The 14,353-nt window shown below is 39.4% G+C and overlaps 1 protein-coding gene across 3 annotated transcripts in view; it reads right to left on the bottom strand.

The window, feature by feature from the left end:
• Window positions 1-5,080: 5,080 nt before the first annotated feature.
• The window catches only part of CRYZ (crystallin, zeta (quinone reductase)), a 25,782-nt gene continuing 16,509 nt past the window's right edge, over window positions 5,081-14,353 (bottom strand). For all 3 annotated transcript variants that reach the window (XM_005871919.2, XM_014544351.1, XM_005871920.2), the window contains 5 exons: window positions 12,685-12,736; window positions 7,909-8,058; window positions 6,808-6,909; window positions 6,615-6,710; window positions 5,081-5,963 (listed from right to left, as the gene is read on the bottom strand). In XM_005871919.2, coding sequence (XP_005871981.1) covers window positions 5,799-5,963; window positions 6,615-6,710; window positions 6,808-6,909; window positions 7,909-8,058; window positions 12,685-12,736 — 565 coding nt within the window. In that variant the 3' untranslated portion in view covers window positions 5,081-5,798. The remainder of the gene's footprint in view (window positions 5,964-6,614; window positions 6,711-6,807; window positions 6,910-7,908; window positions 8,059-12,684; window positions 12,737-14,353) is intronic.

Genomic DNA, 14,353 nt, shown 5'->3' on the forward strand with positions numbered 1-14,353 from the left:
GGCCCCGGCAAGGGGCGGGTCTATCAGTTACTATGGCGCTGCCCGCGAGCCTGCGGGAAGGGGGGGTGGGCTCTGTTACTCACGGATCTGCCGCGGGGATCTCCGAACTTTTGGTGTCCGCAGGTCTGTAGCTGTGGTCGCAGGTCTCTGTCCCCAGTGGCTGCAGGGTCCTGGTATGCGTCTGAGATCAGACTGGGTGGTGCTGAGGCCAGGATCCTAGTCTCAAGCAGCTCTGTTTCCCAAGATGGCGTGGTCGCTGTGCCTGGGCTGGCCGCCTAGGAGTGTCCGCGCCGGGAGCTGGACTCCGCCGCCTAAGACTGCCCGGTTTAGCAGCCCCTTAGAAGACCTGCAGAATCTAGCTGTCCCTAGCTCATACACACACACCACACACGTCCACACACTCCTCTATCACTTCCTTGCGCTCTCACACTCTCTCCCTCCCTACCTTCCTGCTGGTCGCCATTTTTTCTTCTCCTATATTAATTTTTATATATTTATTATGCAATTAGCCACCATTCTTAATTCATTAATAGTTTTTCCATTTGTTCTCTTATATTCTCTAGGTTTTGAATAACATAACTACAAATAACTATTCTTCTGCATGCTCCCTTCTAATATCTAATTATGTAAAATTTTAAAAATTTAAGATATGCATTATTACTAATTTTCATTAATTTTGCATAGACGTAATAAATACTGTCAATGAATAAACTTAGTTATTTTGGTGCAGTCCGGAAAGTTTTAATTATTACTGCTTTTATTTTTCTGGGTTTTGAGGAGGCACATTTACACTTCAAAGGTTGCATTTTCTTTTTTTCATTTGCTCTATTTTTTTCTCATCTCTTTTCTCCATATTTTTGGCAAGTGATCAAATTACCCATATGACCAATGATGTCTTCCATAATGTCAATTATGCTGATTCGTACATTCTATGGGAATCTGCATTTGGGTTCCCTTTTATTTTTCGCGTATTTCAGGATACTCCCTTTTCATTCCTCCCCTTTATCTCACGGCTCATATAAATAAAAGAACTTTTTTCTAAACACTTCGTGCAAGACAGAGTATTTCAGAGACATTATCTCGTTTACTTCTTACACTCCAGGTAGAAATTACTCCCATGTTACATGTGAGGACATTGAGACTCCAGATGAATAGGTAATTTGCCCAGGACTCCACAGCTGGTCAGTAGTAGAGCCAGGATTTAAAGCCAGGCCGTCTACCTCTACAACCCATGCTCTCAGCAACTCCAACACAGGGTTGCATATTCCCTTGGCCCGCCTCCCTGTGTACAAGGGAGCTCAATTCCTATAAAATCTATACCTGGAGTGAGGTGGCCTCATAAGCACTTTATGTCCCTCCTAGTGCCTGCTGGACTAAGGTGTGAGCATCTCCTGCTTTACAGGAGTCAGGCAAATGTTCTTTGTACGAGTGTCGTACCGTCTCCAGCATTCACTGCAATTCAGGGGCCCTTCCCTCTCCACCCATTTGCAAGGCTTTCTCTGTGTGACTGGACGCCCAAGGGTACAAAGTGCCTCTGCCTCCTGAATCTTCAGTTGTGCCATAAATTGAAGCCTGTAGTCCATAAAATGCAAAGGAAAGCAAGAAGCTGAGGGATACATAAATCCCCAGCTAGCTCAAATATTTCTCAGCAAGAAGGGGTTTGATTTTCTAGGCAGTGCAGCCCCTGGGTCCTGAGTAAGAAGCAGTGGCTGAGTTGAGGCTTTTTTTCCTACCTACCTTGCAGCTAATTTGGGTCAATGTACCAAATGATTGACACAGGACTTAGTGTAAATTCCCAATGGGTTTTGGCAAAGGGTTTCCTCTTTAGTTTCTTGTACAGTTGCAGTCTTGGTGCGTAAGGATAAATGAAGGACTGCTCATCTGTGGCCACATTTAACACACTTTAATGAGCAGCTGTATCACATAATTGGCTTAGAATCACTCTTAAAGTACATGGAGTGTCCCCACCGATACCTGTGTCAGTGGTCACTGACATAGACCAAAGTGACTCTAGATTTCTTTCGATGATATAAAATTTCCTATACTCTTTCCTTAAATGCAGTAAGTTACCACAATATGAGCTATCCCTAAAGCCCTATGGATTAGTAAAATTGTCTCCTGACAATTTTCAAATGACATTTTAGAAAATCACTATGCTGTAAAGCAGCACTACTGGAGAGAGAATCAAAGACGGAGCGGGATGTTTTCTGTAAGATGTGGTTGAGGACACAGAGAGCCAGGCCAAGGTGACCTGATAGGTTTTGCTGTTCTTGAGAATTGTCTTGAATGGAAAAAAAGCTCTTTACACTGTAAATTGTGGAAACCCCTTGACACACACAGAATGTCTTGCCTCGATAAAGCTGACCAGAGGATTTTATAAAATGCTACCTGATTGGGTTTTTATTTTTCAGGAGCATCCAAGTTATTTTGTAGTTCTATGGCCAAAGCTACTATGGATAGAGGGAGCTAACTAATGCATCAAAGATACTAAATGTGTAATTGGAAATCCCAGCTACACTAAATGTCCCACATCTGTGTCCCCAGGTCACCCCTTGATGGTTAGTTTTATGTTTACAAAGTCATCAGTTGCTTTTAAGTAGATAACCCTCAATAATGAAGGTGGGTCTCATTCAATCAGTCAATAGTCTTAAGAACGAAAAATGAGTTTTCCCAGAGAAAGAATTCTGCCTTAAAACTGAAACATAGAAACCCTGTTGGCCTGTCCTATAGATTTAGACTTGTCAGCACCCATAACTGCATAAGAAAAATTTTTTTTAAATCTTTTTTTTAAAATTGCATATATGTGTAATGTGTGTATGCAATACTCCAAAAAAATGTTTTGCTTGGCTCTTGCCCCTACACAACTGTAAGCTCAAGGATGTAGACTATGTCTTATATATCTTTGTATCTGCAAATTCTAGCAATGTGCCTTCTCACTCGAACTCAATAAATATTTTGAACTAATGGATGAACAGAATAATCCCTTCATAAAAGTCAAATCAAGAGATAAGTGACAAAGGAGGCCAGCATAACTATAATATGATCAGAAACTAGGAATCTCAGGCAAAATGAAACTCAAACGCAGGCAATCCCCTGAGTTACAGCAAGTCAGGAAAGCCAATGGCCTGGAAATTTCAATTCAGGTTTTTATTTTTATTTTTTAAAATATATTTTATTGATTTTTTACAGAGAGGAAGGGAGAGGGATAGAGAGTTAGAAACATTGATGAGAGAGAAACATCGATAAACTGCCTCCTGCACACCTCCTAATGGGGATGTGCCCGCAACCAAGGTACATGCCCTTGACCGGAATCGAACCTGGGACCTTTCAGTCCACAGGCCGATGCTCTATCCACTGAGCCAAACAGGTTAGGGCTAAATTCAGGTTTTTATATCAAAAGCCTACTAAACAATGTTGGCTGAGTTTGAATGTACTAGTCATGTGACTTTTAGCATGTCCTTTCACCTTCTTAAGCTCAGGGTGACTGATCTATTCATCTCTAACACATTATATTATTCTAAGGTCAAAGCAAATAGGAACAGAAATTCAGATGGTTGAGACATGACATAATCCTTATAGATTCTACAGGTTATTCTCCACTTTGCATCAGGGACAGCACTAGTCCCTGAGGCTGCAGGCACCAACAGTACAGTAAATATGTTGGCTGAAAACTGGGACTAGAATAGAACTAGAACTACAAGGTGATTCATACAGGTAACATGTCCAATGCTACAAAGTCATGAATGTGGTAGATAATACAGAGAGTTTGGCTAGTAACTGAAGTGTATCAAAGGATTGTGAAGTGTGAAGTGAGCAGTGTGCTTCAGCTCATTCTATAGATGAGGGGTAATTATTCTGTAAAAGGCAGATTTAGAAAAGAGACAGAGGAAGATGGAGAAGAGTCACTTCAAGATCTGAAACTGTCGGGCACTCTGATCCTTATAGTCCAGAGGATCCACAGGGTTGTAGGCGAGTTTCCAGGTGCCTGTGGGTCCTTGCTTTCTAAGCTGCCCACAGGGCTGTAGCCATCATAGCTTTGGCCTGGCAGGGAAGGGGGAGACTGGGCCAGGGAGGGTCCCAAAGAAGGGCCGAAAGGAGCTGAGAGCCAGGCCCTCCAACTGGGGCACCAAAAAGATTCTCACTTTTACAGAATAATGACTCCTTCATCTTTTTGTATGGGAAGGAATCTTTCATTTTAGGATGTATATAACACACTAGTTTCTAGAATCATGATATTGTTTTGTTTTTACTCCTTACTAAGGATATGTTTTTGTTTTAATTGATTTTGGAGAGAGAAGAGGAGAGGGAGGGGAAGGGAGGGAGGGAGGAGGATGAGGAGGAGGAGGAGGAGGAGGAGGAGGAGGAGGAGGAGAGAGAGAGAGAGAGAGAGAGAGAGAGAGAGAGAGAGAGAGAGATATTAATGGATTATCTCCCATACATGCCCAGACCGGGAATTGAACCTGCAATCTAGGTATGTGCCCTGACTAGAATTGAACCTGAAACATTTTGGTGTATGGGAATACTACAATCAACTGAGCCACCCTGCCAGGGCAACATTGGCTTTTTAACACTTTTTCAAACATGTTATTTCACAGGGTGCTAATTTATAAAAGAAATAGTGAATGAACTTGAAAAATGCTAATAGCAAAACACTTCAGCCATGGCACATACAGCCAGAAGCCAATGACAGCCTTCAATTATAGAAGTTAGCAGGGCTTTCTGTTTACTATTAAAGCAGAATTCCATGTTCAGACTAGAAACATGACTGTCATTCAACAGAATAAATCAGGTCAAGAGGACCAACCACATAATGCTACAACAGATAAGAGGCTGTGTTCACAGGAAGAAAAAACAAGACAGAATTAGCAATCAAACCTCATTTCCTTGGACATAATGTGGATGGCAAGATTTCTAAGCAATCACTTCTTTAGTTTAGATGAAGACTTCCAACACAGAACACTGTTAGAACGGGACCATTAGGAGCTATGTAAAAGTGAAGTAAGGCTAGTAAAATATACACAGTTTTTAATTTCCCACAGAATCATTGCAGGTTACCATGTTATGAAAACAAAAGCAGATCATTCTTAATGTGTCAAATTTATTTATTTATTTTTTAAAAATATGACCCCCATCACACAAATATATAATTCTAAATCTAATTTGAAAGCAGGTCAGTCAAGAAGTATCTATCTGGAGACTATGCACCTAGGATCATATTACACCAAAAAAAGGCTGCTGTCCCAGAATGTACAGACCACTGGTAATCAACCATGAGCATAGTGAATGTTCTAGTATTTTGGTAAATATTAGAAATTTAACAAATATTGTTTATCTGGCCCTTCCAAGCAGCTTGTAGATCCAGATAAGATTAGCTTGGACAAGGGGTCTTGTTTAGTCCCAAAAATCTGCAGAGTCCAATACAGGTCTGGGCTAATCAGAGATGAAAGAAACTTTCTAAGGAGAAGTAGGCTTGGAAATCAAGCAGTCTTATTTCCAATTAGCACATTTTAATCAAAGGTATGAAACTAATGATCAGGTAACAGGAATATCTACAATGCACCCCAATGTCAATGACCACAACATTCTACTTCCTACTATGACTGCTTGATTACAGCATAAAGAATATTGTCAGCTACAACATAAACTGTGCTCCACTGCCCAGGATCTCTAAAGACAAATCTTGTTTTTTAATATAAGAAACTCACTGAATTAAATGAATGCCAATTAAAGCAGAGATAGTGTAAGTAAAACTGGGATAAGAGACCTCTAATTACATAGGAAATACATGAAGGAATTAATTATGACACAAGAAGAATCATTTTTCCAGTAGCCCCACTACTATGGATGATGTTTTCATGAGCCTGGACCGCCTTCTCCAATGGATACTGAGGACCTATTACAGGTTTCAACCAACCAACTTCCATTCCAGCTTGAAGAGCTGCTGCAAATTGCCGAAATTCTTCCTAAAGTGAAAGAAAAAGGTTTTTGATTTTTTTTTTTTTGTAGAGGAACGTATGAGTTGATTTTCAGAAGCATTAAATATTTTCAGAATCTAAAAAAGCATAGTTTCTTACAAATGTGTGGCTTTTGTCAACTTATCCAGAATTACAGAAAAAGAGTCTTCTATATTTGTTTGAGACAGTATCAGATTACAAAGTACTTACTGTTCTTAAGTGATTACGAATAGTATCTTCTTTTTCTCTCATAAGTGTCCTGACTTGCCCTAACCAGTTTGGCTCAGTGATAGAGCGTCGGCCTGCGGACTGAAAGGTCCCAAGTTCAATTCCGGTAAAAGGGCATGTACCTTGGTTGTGGGCACATACCTTGTAGGGAGTGTGCAGGAGGCAGCTGATTCGATGTTTCTCTCTCATCATCGATGTTTCTAACTCTCTATCCCTCTCCCTTCTTCTCTATAAAAATTCAATAAAATATATTTTTAAAAAAAGTGTCCTGACTTGGAAAATAAATGATATTGTCACCCTCGTTATCTTCTGGTGACTAAGCCTTAATGCACACATATAGTCAAATAACTAAGTTTAACATCTACTTACACTTTCAGCCTGCCTGATTAGGCAAACTTAAGTTACCAAAATCACAATGACTTCTTTTCCTACCTTGGTTGATGAATACAGAGCAACTCCAATTATACTAGTTTCCTTTGCCATGGTGTCCCGGGGGTTTATTTCAATAGGACCTCTGCTGCCAACAATCTATTATGAAAAACAACATGCTACAGTTAAAGATTACTGCAACATAGTGTTAAATTATGATAAAACTTCAAAGTGGTAAAAAAAGAGAAACACTTACTATTACTCGTCCTCCATATGATAGAAGATTCAAATCATTACTAAGATTTACATTAGCTAACATTTCAAGAATAATATCAATTCCTTTTTCGCCAACAGATGTCTATATAATATAAAAGAATGCAAAATAAGTTAAGAAAGCAAGTAAAAAAAATCTATAAGAAAGTTATAATTGTCCCGTGTATTACAGAAATGTGTTTTGAATGATATAAGCTACAAGTCCTCATGGTCCTAAAATTAGATTACTGCAAAACAAAAATATCTTCTTAAAATAACTGGCTGTTTTTCAACTTTGTAAATACTCTTGGAAATTGATACCAGGAGTGAATACTCCATTAATTGTAGGTTTCCTAGACATATAACAAAGGAGTGCCTTTACTCAGTTTTGTGGCAAGTTGATTTAGTGGTAATAAACTCGCACTCATCCTTTCCTTAGTTTGTAATGACCTAGTTTACATAGTAATCAGTAACTAGAAAACTCTAATTCTTTCTCAATATGAGCAAGTAGTTTGAGGGTTAGCAAAGTAATCAGTGTTTAGTAAATTGCTACTAGAGCACAAATGGAGAACTTCAGAATCTTCTTGAATTCTATTGTAGCCACAGAACATATGCAACAACTCACTAAATGCTACCTCACTGCTTTGGAGGAAGTAGTGATTAGTCCTCCAAATTTTGGAGTCCAAAGCATCCGGTTAACAAATAAATGTTCTTCCCTAGGCTAGACAGACCCAGTTTGTAATCTTAGGATACTTCACCTTCCATGAAAAATTTATACTAACAGAAATTAATAACACCTAACAGATGCAAATATAGAGCTATGGATTTACTTAAACTGTGACTGGCATTAAATTTTGATAGCTGGAAGACTTGAGAGGCAAAATTTTATTTGGCAAACATAAACAAGACAGAAATAAGAGTGAAAGTTTAAAAATTAGACATCTCTGCTTTTTAAATGAAAACATTAAAACACGCAGGCAAAAAAACATACAGGCATTTGAAAAAAGAGGCAAACAACTTTAAGAGAGTGGTTAAAAAGAACTTATAAAAATGTGTCTCTCAAGAAACAAAATTTTACTTTTATAAAACTGTAGAACAATTTTACCTTAATTTTATCAATATAATTAACCTCTCTGTGATTAAACACTTCATGGGCTCCATTTTGCAAAACGATGTTTTTTCCTTCCTCAGTACCAGCTGTGCCCAAAACCTTTAAGCCATAAGCTCGAGCAATTTGGCATGCTGCTAGTCCTACCTGAAAAACAAAATACAACGCAATAGTTTTATTTATTTTTTTAGGGGGAGGGTGCACATTTTTTATTTGTCAATTACAGCTGACATCAGTATTATTTTATATTGGTTTCAGGTGTACAGCCTAATGGTGAGACATACATGACAATTTATGAAGTGATCCTCCAATAAGTCTAGTACGCACGTGGCACCATACATAGTTATTACAATATACTGTATTATTGACTGTATTTCCTATACTTTACATCCACAAGACTATTTTGTAAATACCAATTTGTACTTCTTAATCCCTTTAGCTTTTTTTGTCCAGCCTCCCAACCCCCTCCCATCTGGCAACCATCAGTTTGTTTTCTTAACCCAGTATTTTTAGATTCTTTGTATCCTTGCAAACATTTGTTAAGTATAGATAATGAACTCAAGGTTCTTCTAAGTCCTATTCTATTATTAAGGAAGTTCAAGTATAAATGAGGAAATAAGGACAATAGGTAGCTTTTATTGAGCATTTATGAAATGCCAGGTTCCACACTAAATATATATGTATCACTCTGCTTCATCCTCACAAGAAGCCTATGATACAGATTGATTATTATCCCTAGTCTATAGATAAGAAAACTGAAATTATAAAATATAAGTAACTTGCCCAGGTCACAGAGATGGAAACAAGAGCTGGACCAAATCAGAATGCAAAGCTTGAGTTTTTAACCAATGCATCAAAATGTTTACTTAGTTTTGTGCAAAGGTACAGGGTTTAGAGATGATCAAAATATGTTCACAGACTTCATACTTTAATTATACACATAAAAATACTCTATAATAAATGTTAGGCCTCTACCATTTAAGTGGAAGAGACAGATACATGGGCAAATTAATTTATTCATCTATATGATAAACACTTATTGAGCGTTTACTATGTGCGTGGCATGGTACTTGACCCAAGAAACTTACATTCTAAAGAAGGGGGAAGATGATAAACACATAAACAAATACATGAACAACGTAAATTCAGAAAATAAAAAGTATGAAAAAAATAAAACAGCCTACTGGGTTAGAAAGAGATAGGGAGAGGAGGCAGTTCAGTCGTTAGGAAAAGCTGCTGTGAAGAGATGAGGCCTGAATGAAGTGAGGGACAAGCCACGTGTGACGATCTGGGAAGCCACGCGGAGAATGCTGCAGGCAGAATGGTCACGGCTAACTTGGTGGAGTGGGAATGAGCGTGGGGTGCTCAAAAGAAAGAGAGACAATGTGGCCTGAGGGGCACATGGGAGAGAGTGGAAGAGGCCAGAGGGGCACAAAGAGGCCGAGGCACACACGGCCTTGGGGGTGAAGGTTGGGATTATATTAAAGAACCATGCAGAGCTACCAGAGAGCTTAAATTGGGTGTGATTCGATTTAGGCCTTAAAAAGAACACTCAAATTATGTAAGAGGAAAAAAGAAGGTTTCGGGGAAATAAGAGTAGGAAGACCAGTTAGCAGCTGATAGAGTGGTCAAGATAAGAGGTGAAGCTGGCTTGGACTAAAGTGGCCACACTGGAAAGAATAACAAGTTCAGATACAATTTAGAGGTAACCTGAAGGGCCTTTCTCATAGATTGTAGGATGGAGGAAGAAGAAAAATCAAGGATGTCTCCTAGGTCTTAGGCCAGATTAACTGGGTAGATTAAGGGAGTAAGGAAGATTAGAGAGGATCAAGTTTGTGAAAGCATCAATAATTCACTTTGAACATTCTGAATTGCTCACCTAACTGGTGACATTCAGTAATCAGCTCAATATGGGTATGGACTCAAAAGAGTTTAGAGCTGGAAATAATAAACCTGAGATGTATCAGTTTACAAATGGTATTTAAAGCCATAGGATTTGATGAAATCATTAGATCGCCACAAAAAAAATGTGCTTAGGATAAAGAAGAAATAAACATATACAGATATAAGCAATTATTCAAATTACAATACTAGGCCATATATGTTTAATTACATGCTAAATGAATGGTAAAGATAAGTGTCACAAACATTTACAGCAGCATTTCTCAAACTTGGCACTATTGACATTTTGGGCCACATAATTCTTCCCTGTGGGGCTATCCTGTGCATTGAAGGATGTTTAGCATAATGTCTGTCTGCCACCAACCAGATGCCAGAACCCTCTACCCAGATACAACAACCAAAAATGTCCCCAGACACTGCCAAATGTCCCTGAAGGAGGGGAGGGATGATGCAACATCACACTTTATTGATAAAAACTGGCTTAGAGGAAGGCAAAATCATTATGGATTGGGCATGATAGAAAACAAGTGAAATGATTATGGAACCTAATAAAAGTTGTCACAGCATCACAGACTCGCAGGCCTGAGATAGACCTGTCAGGCATGCAGGCATGATAAGCCTGAACTCAGTTGGGTTACGACAGGAATTTGTCTGATTGAACCAAAACAAACATATGAAACTCACTGTCTGAGTGAGACAGACATTCAATTCCATGAAGTGAACTATGGGATTATTAGCATGATCAATTTTTACTATTTAAGTTTTTAATTTTCAATTAAAAACTTCAGTTAAAAAAGGCCTGTAATAAAACCACATTTTAACCTAGGATTTAATGTAACTGTTTCTCCTTAGCCTCTAACTACTTTAAAGGGCACTCAATTGCTATCTTAAAGGCACTGCTTATTCTGTTCTTGTCAGCAATTATACTAGCCATACTCCCCCAGTAGATTATACAGCATTATGTGTCTACACTTTTCTTCTATTTACTATGCTGACATTATAATAGGGCACTCCCCACCAAAATATCTGGATAATAGCTGTGCTCATAAGTTCCACATCAGTTTAAATACACAACATAATCCCAAAGGAATTAGAATTAAACAAGGACAGAAAGTACAAACAGAAGCAAGAAAAGCCCTGTGCTGCTTCCCTCTAACAGGGCAGGGGGATCAGAAGCGCTTCACACACCAGGTCGCCGGCCGATCCCTGCCAGCCAAGGATGAACAAACTCAGCCAGCACAGAGAACAGCGTGGATTTTGCCTTTAAAAAAATCATGGTGAAGCGACTGGGCTTTTTACAAGAGGGTAAAGGGAATAAAAGAGATTTTCTCTCCCCTTCCTATTAAAATTTCTTCCTTCTCTACAGAGTACAAGGTGCGCTCTCTGAAAGCCAAAGCGATTTAAATAAATGTATGTTTGACAGAGCCTTTCATTATTTAGGGTTGAATTTAATTTAACCCCAAAATAGCCGCTTCGGTGAAGCTAACCAATGAGAGCTCTTGACAAGATATATTTGTCATGTTTTCTCAAGCCCCATAAGGAGAATCTTGGTGTTTTTTAGCAAACAGTCTGATCTGTGAAATCCTTCAGAATTGATCTATTTGAGGTACACACAGGATGCTGGGTGTGAAACCTTGCAATTCATCTATCTAAAGTAACAGAGACACAATGGACTGAATTATCTGCATTACCTGGCCACCTTCAAAGGTAAATTCACATTTTCAGGATGCCACTCATTATTCTGGAGACAATGTACCATTTAATAGGTTATTTCTTTCAATCTGCTGTGCAGAATACCTAGTGCTCTGACAGGGTTAAGCAGCTTCCCAAGGTGAGCCTTCAAGCCCTAGCCAGTGATGGCGAACCTATGACATGCGTGTCAGAGGTGACACGCGAACTCATTTTTTTGGTTGATTTTTCTTTGTTAAATGGCATTTAAACATATAAAATAAATATCAAAAATATAAATCTTTGTTTTACTATGGTTGCAAATATCAAAAAATTTCTATATGTGACATGGCACCAGAGTTAAGTTAGGGTTTTTCAAAATGCTGACACAACGAGCTCAAAAGGTTCACCATCACTGCATCCCTTTCTGTTAAAACTGCAAAATCCTGTCTCTAAAATTTCTAAACCTCTATTTGCAGGATAGAGGTTGTATGGATTTCTTGTTCCGTTCCGACCTCAGAGCTCTAACTTTTCCTCTAAGCTCCTCAAAGACAGATTGACAGCAGGTTTCTTGAAGAGGTTTCTGACAGCCCTGCATTCGGTGACTTCACTAAAGGGCTTATTTCATACATTCTGAGTCCCCATTTCCCGCACCACCACTAGCATTTTAAGCCACAGGTTGTGGTGTTAAGGACACAGCTGTATACTTTGCGTGGTGAATGTCATCAAAGCACAGCAGGCAGGCCGCCGAAGAGAGACAGAAAGGACAAAGAGTTTAGTGTGGCTTTGCAGTGCTGTCTGGGGCAACATATGTAAAACTTTAATGAGCCTTAGTTCCTTATCTAAGGGAATAAGGAATTAGTATTCATCTTAAAGAACTGTTTACAATTCTACTAAGCATTCTTATAGCATATGCCACTTGAAGGCAAAAACAAAGCCAGTTTATCTTGGTCCACACTCAACACAGGTGAAAAACCTAATAGATATATTTTCAATGGGGTAATCTGGTGAATTTACTAACCAAGAAATGCTAAACTAATGACAAGGAATCACCTTCAGAAGACAAAACTTATAGAAGCGTTACCACATAAAGGAAAAAAGCACCCCTGACTATATTTATAAATTTGGTTTTTAAAATGGACTTAGATGTGCAACCCAAAAACAAAAGCTCATTTAAAAATAAACTTAAAGAAAAATACTTACTCCTCCACTAGCCCCATGAACCAGAACACTCTCTCCAGCTTTCCCACGGGCACTACAAAAGAAAGCACAGGTTCATCACCTCACCTTAAAGCTAATTAAGCTCAGGTACTTCCAATTATTCTCAAGGAACTCCTACCCTCAGTCCAGCTACCACTTACCCAGAGAGGAAACTCATTGTGAGACATTCTCCAGGCTCCAGAGGATCAAACAATGACTCTTCAGAGCCACAGATAAGAGAAAACCTCAGTTCAGTTATTCATTCAACACCCGTTTATGGGAGTCTATGGTGTGCCAGGCCCCGTGCTGGATGCGGGATCATCTCATGGTGCTATGCTGAGAGGCTGCAGTCCTTGGAGGCATGCTAGTGAAACTGCTGAAGCTAGAGGAACTAGAGTTTCTCCTTGATTCCCACAGGAAACATCCCAAATCAGGTGCATTATAGCCAGGCACAGAGCACTGCCCAAGTAAACACAGTGGCTAGACTATTTAAGAAAACACGTTTACTTTCCCATGCCTTCAAACATCAGGTTGCACCAGCCTTTAAGCCCTCATTTCAGGAAGCAATGTTGAGTCAGCAATGATAAGACCATAACAAGTACAATAAATCTTGTCACAAAGGTTCCCATGTCACCCCTAAAATGCCCAGATCCTCTGAACTCGCTGTGTTTTACTTCTGGTTCACACCACTACTTTTCTAATATACTGAAAACAAGGAATGCGCAGCAAGATAGAGAGGGGATCCTTTATTATTCCAGATGGACAAGTGCTAGTATCACAGCTGTGGTTGGTCCAGATCTGGCTCTGAGAGGATCTCTTGCTTCCTAGAACAATACGGGGTGGCCACAGTCATTATTTTCAGTCTGGGAGTGAGAACACAGTAACCTGGAGTCCTGCTCAAGGCTGTGTGCCCACAGCTGACAAATGGCAATTATGAGCAGTAAATGAAGCTCTCTCGAACCCTCTTGTGGGAGATGAGGGAATTGGGGGTAGTGAATTAAACTGAGGGTTTCACATGATAAACTACAATAACTATTACTAAAACACTTCAACATTTGAAAAGTTAAAATTCAAATGTAAGGGAATAGGACTACTACTAATGTTATACTATGGGATATGAAATACTTCCCAATGAATTTTTAAAAATTCTTAACCCCCCAAACACAATGAGCACATTCTCCTAAATCCCTGGACCTGTGGTGGGTGGAGAAAGAGCAGGCTAACCCTCCCCGAGATCCCCACTGCCATGATCCTTCTACTCTGGTGTGGAGTCACTGTGAGGGTTATTTATGTGTCCGATTGGCTGGGCCAGGGTGCCAGCTTTAGGTCAAACATTGTTCTGAATGTTTCTTTCAAGGTGTTTTTTGGATAAGAGCAACATTTAAATCAGTAGACTGTGAGTAAAGCAGATTGCTTTCCATAAAATTGATGGGCTCATCTAATCAGTTGAAGGCATTAAAAGAGCAAAAGACTGACTTCTCCCAAAGCAAGAAGGAACTCTGCCAGCAGATTGCTTTTGGGCTTAACTGAACTCTTTCCTGAGTCTCCAGCCTGCTGGTCTACCCCATCAGATTTTTTTTCTTTTTAGACTTATCAAGTCTCCACAATCATGTGAGCCAATTCCTTAAAACCTCTCTCTCTCTCTCTCTCTCTCTCTCTCTCTCTCTCTCTC

This window comes from Myotis brandtii, unplaced genomic scaffold (assembly GCF_000412655.1).
Source record: "Myotis brandtii unplaced genomic scaffold, ASM41265v1 scaffold36, whole genome shotgun sequence".
NCBI classification, from domain to species: Eukaryota; Metazoa; Chordata; class Mammalia; order Chiroptera; family Vespertilionidae; genus Myotis; species Myotis brandtii.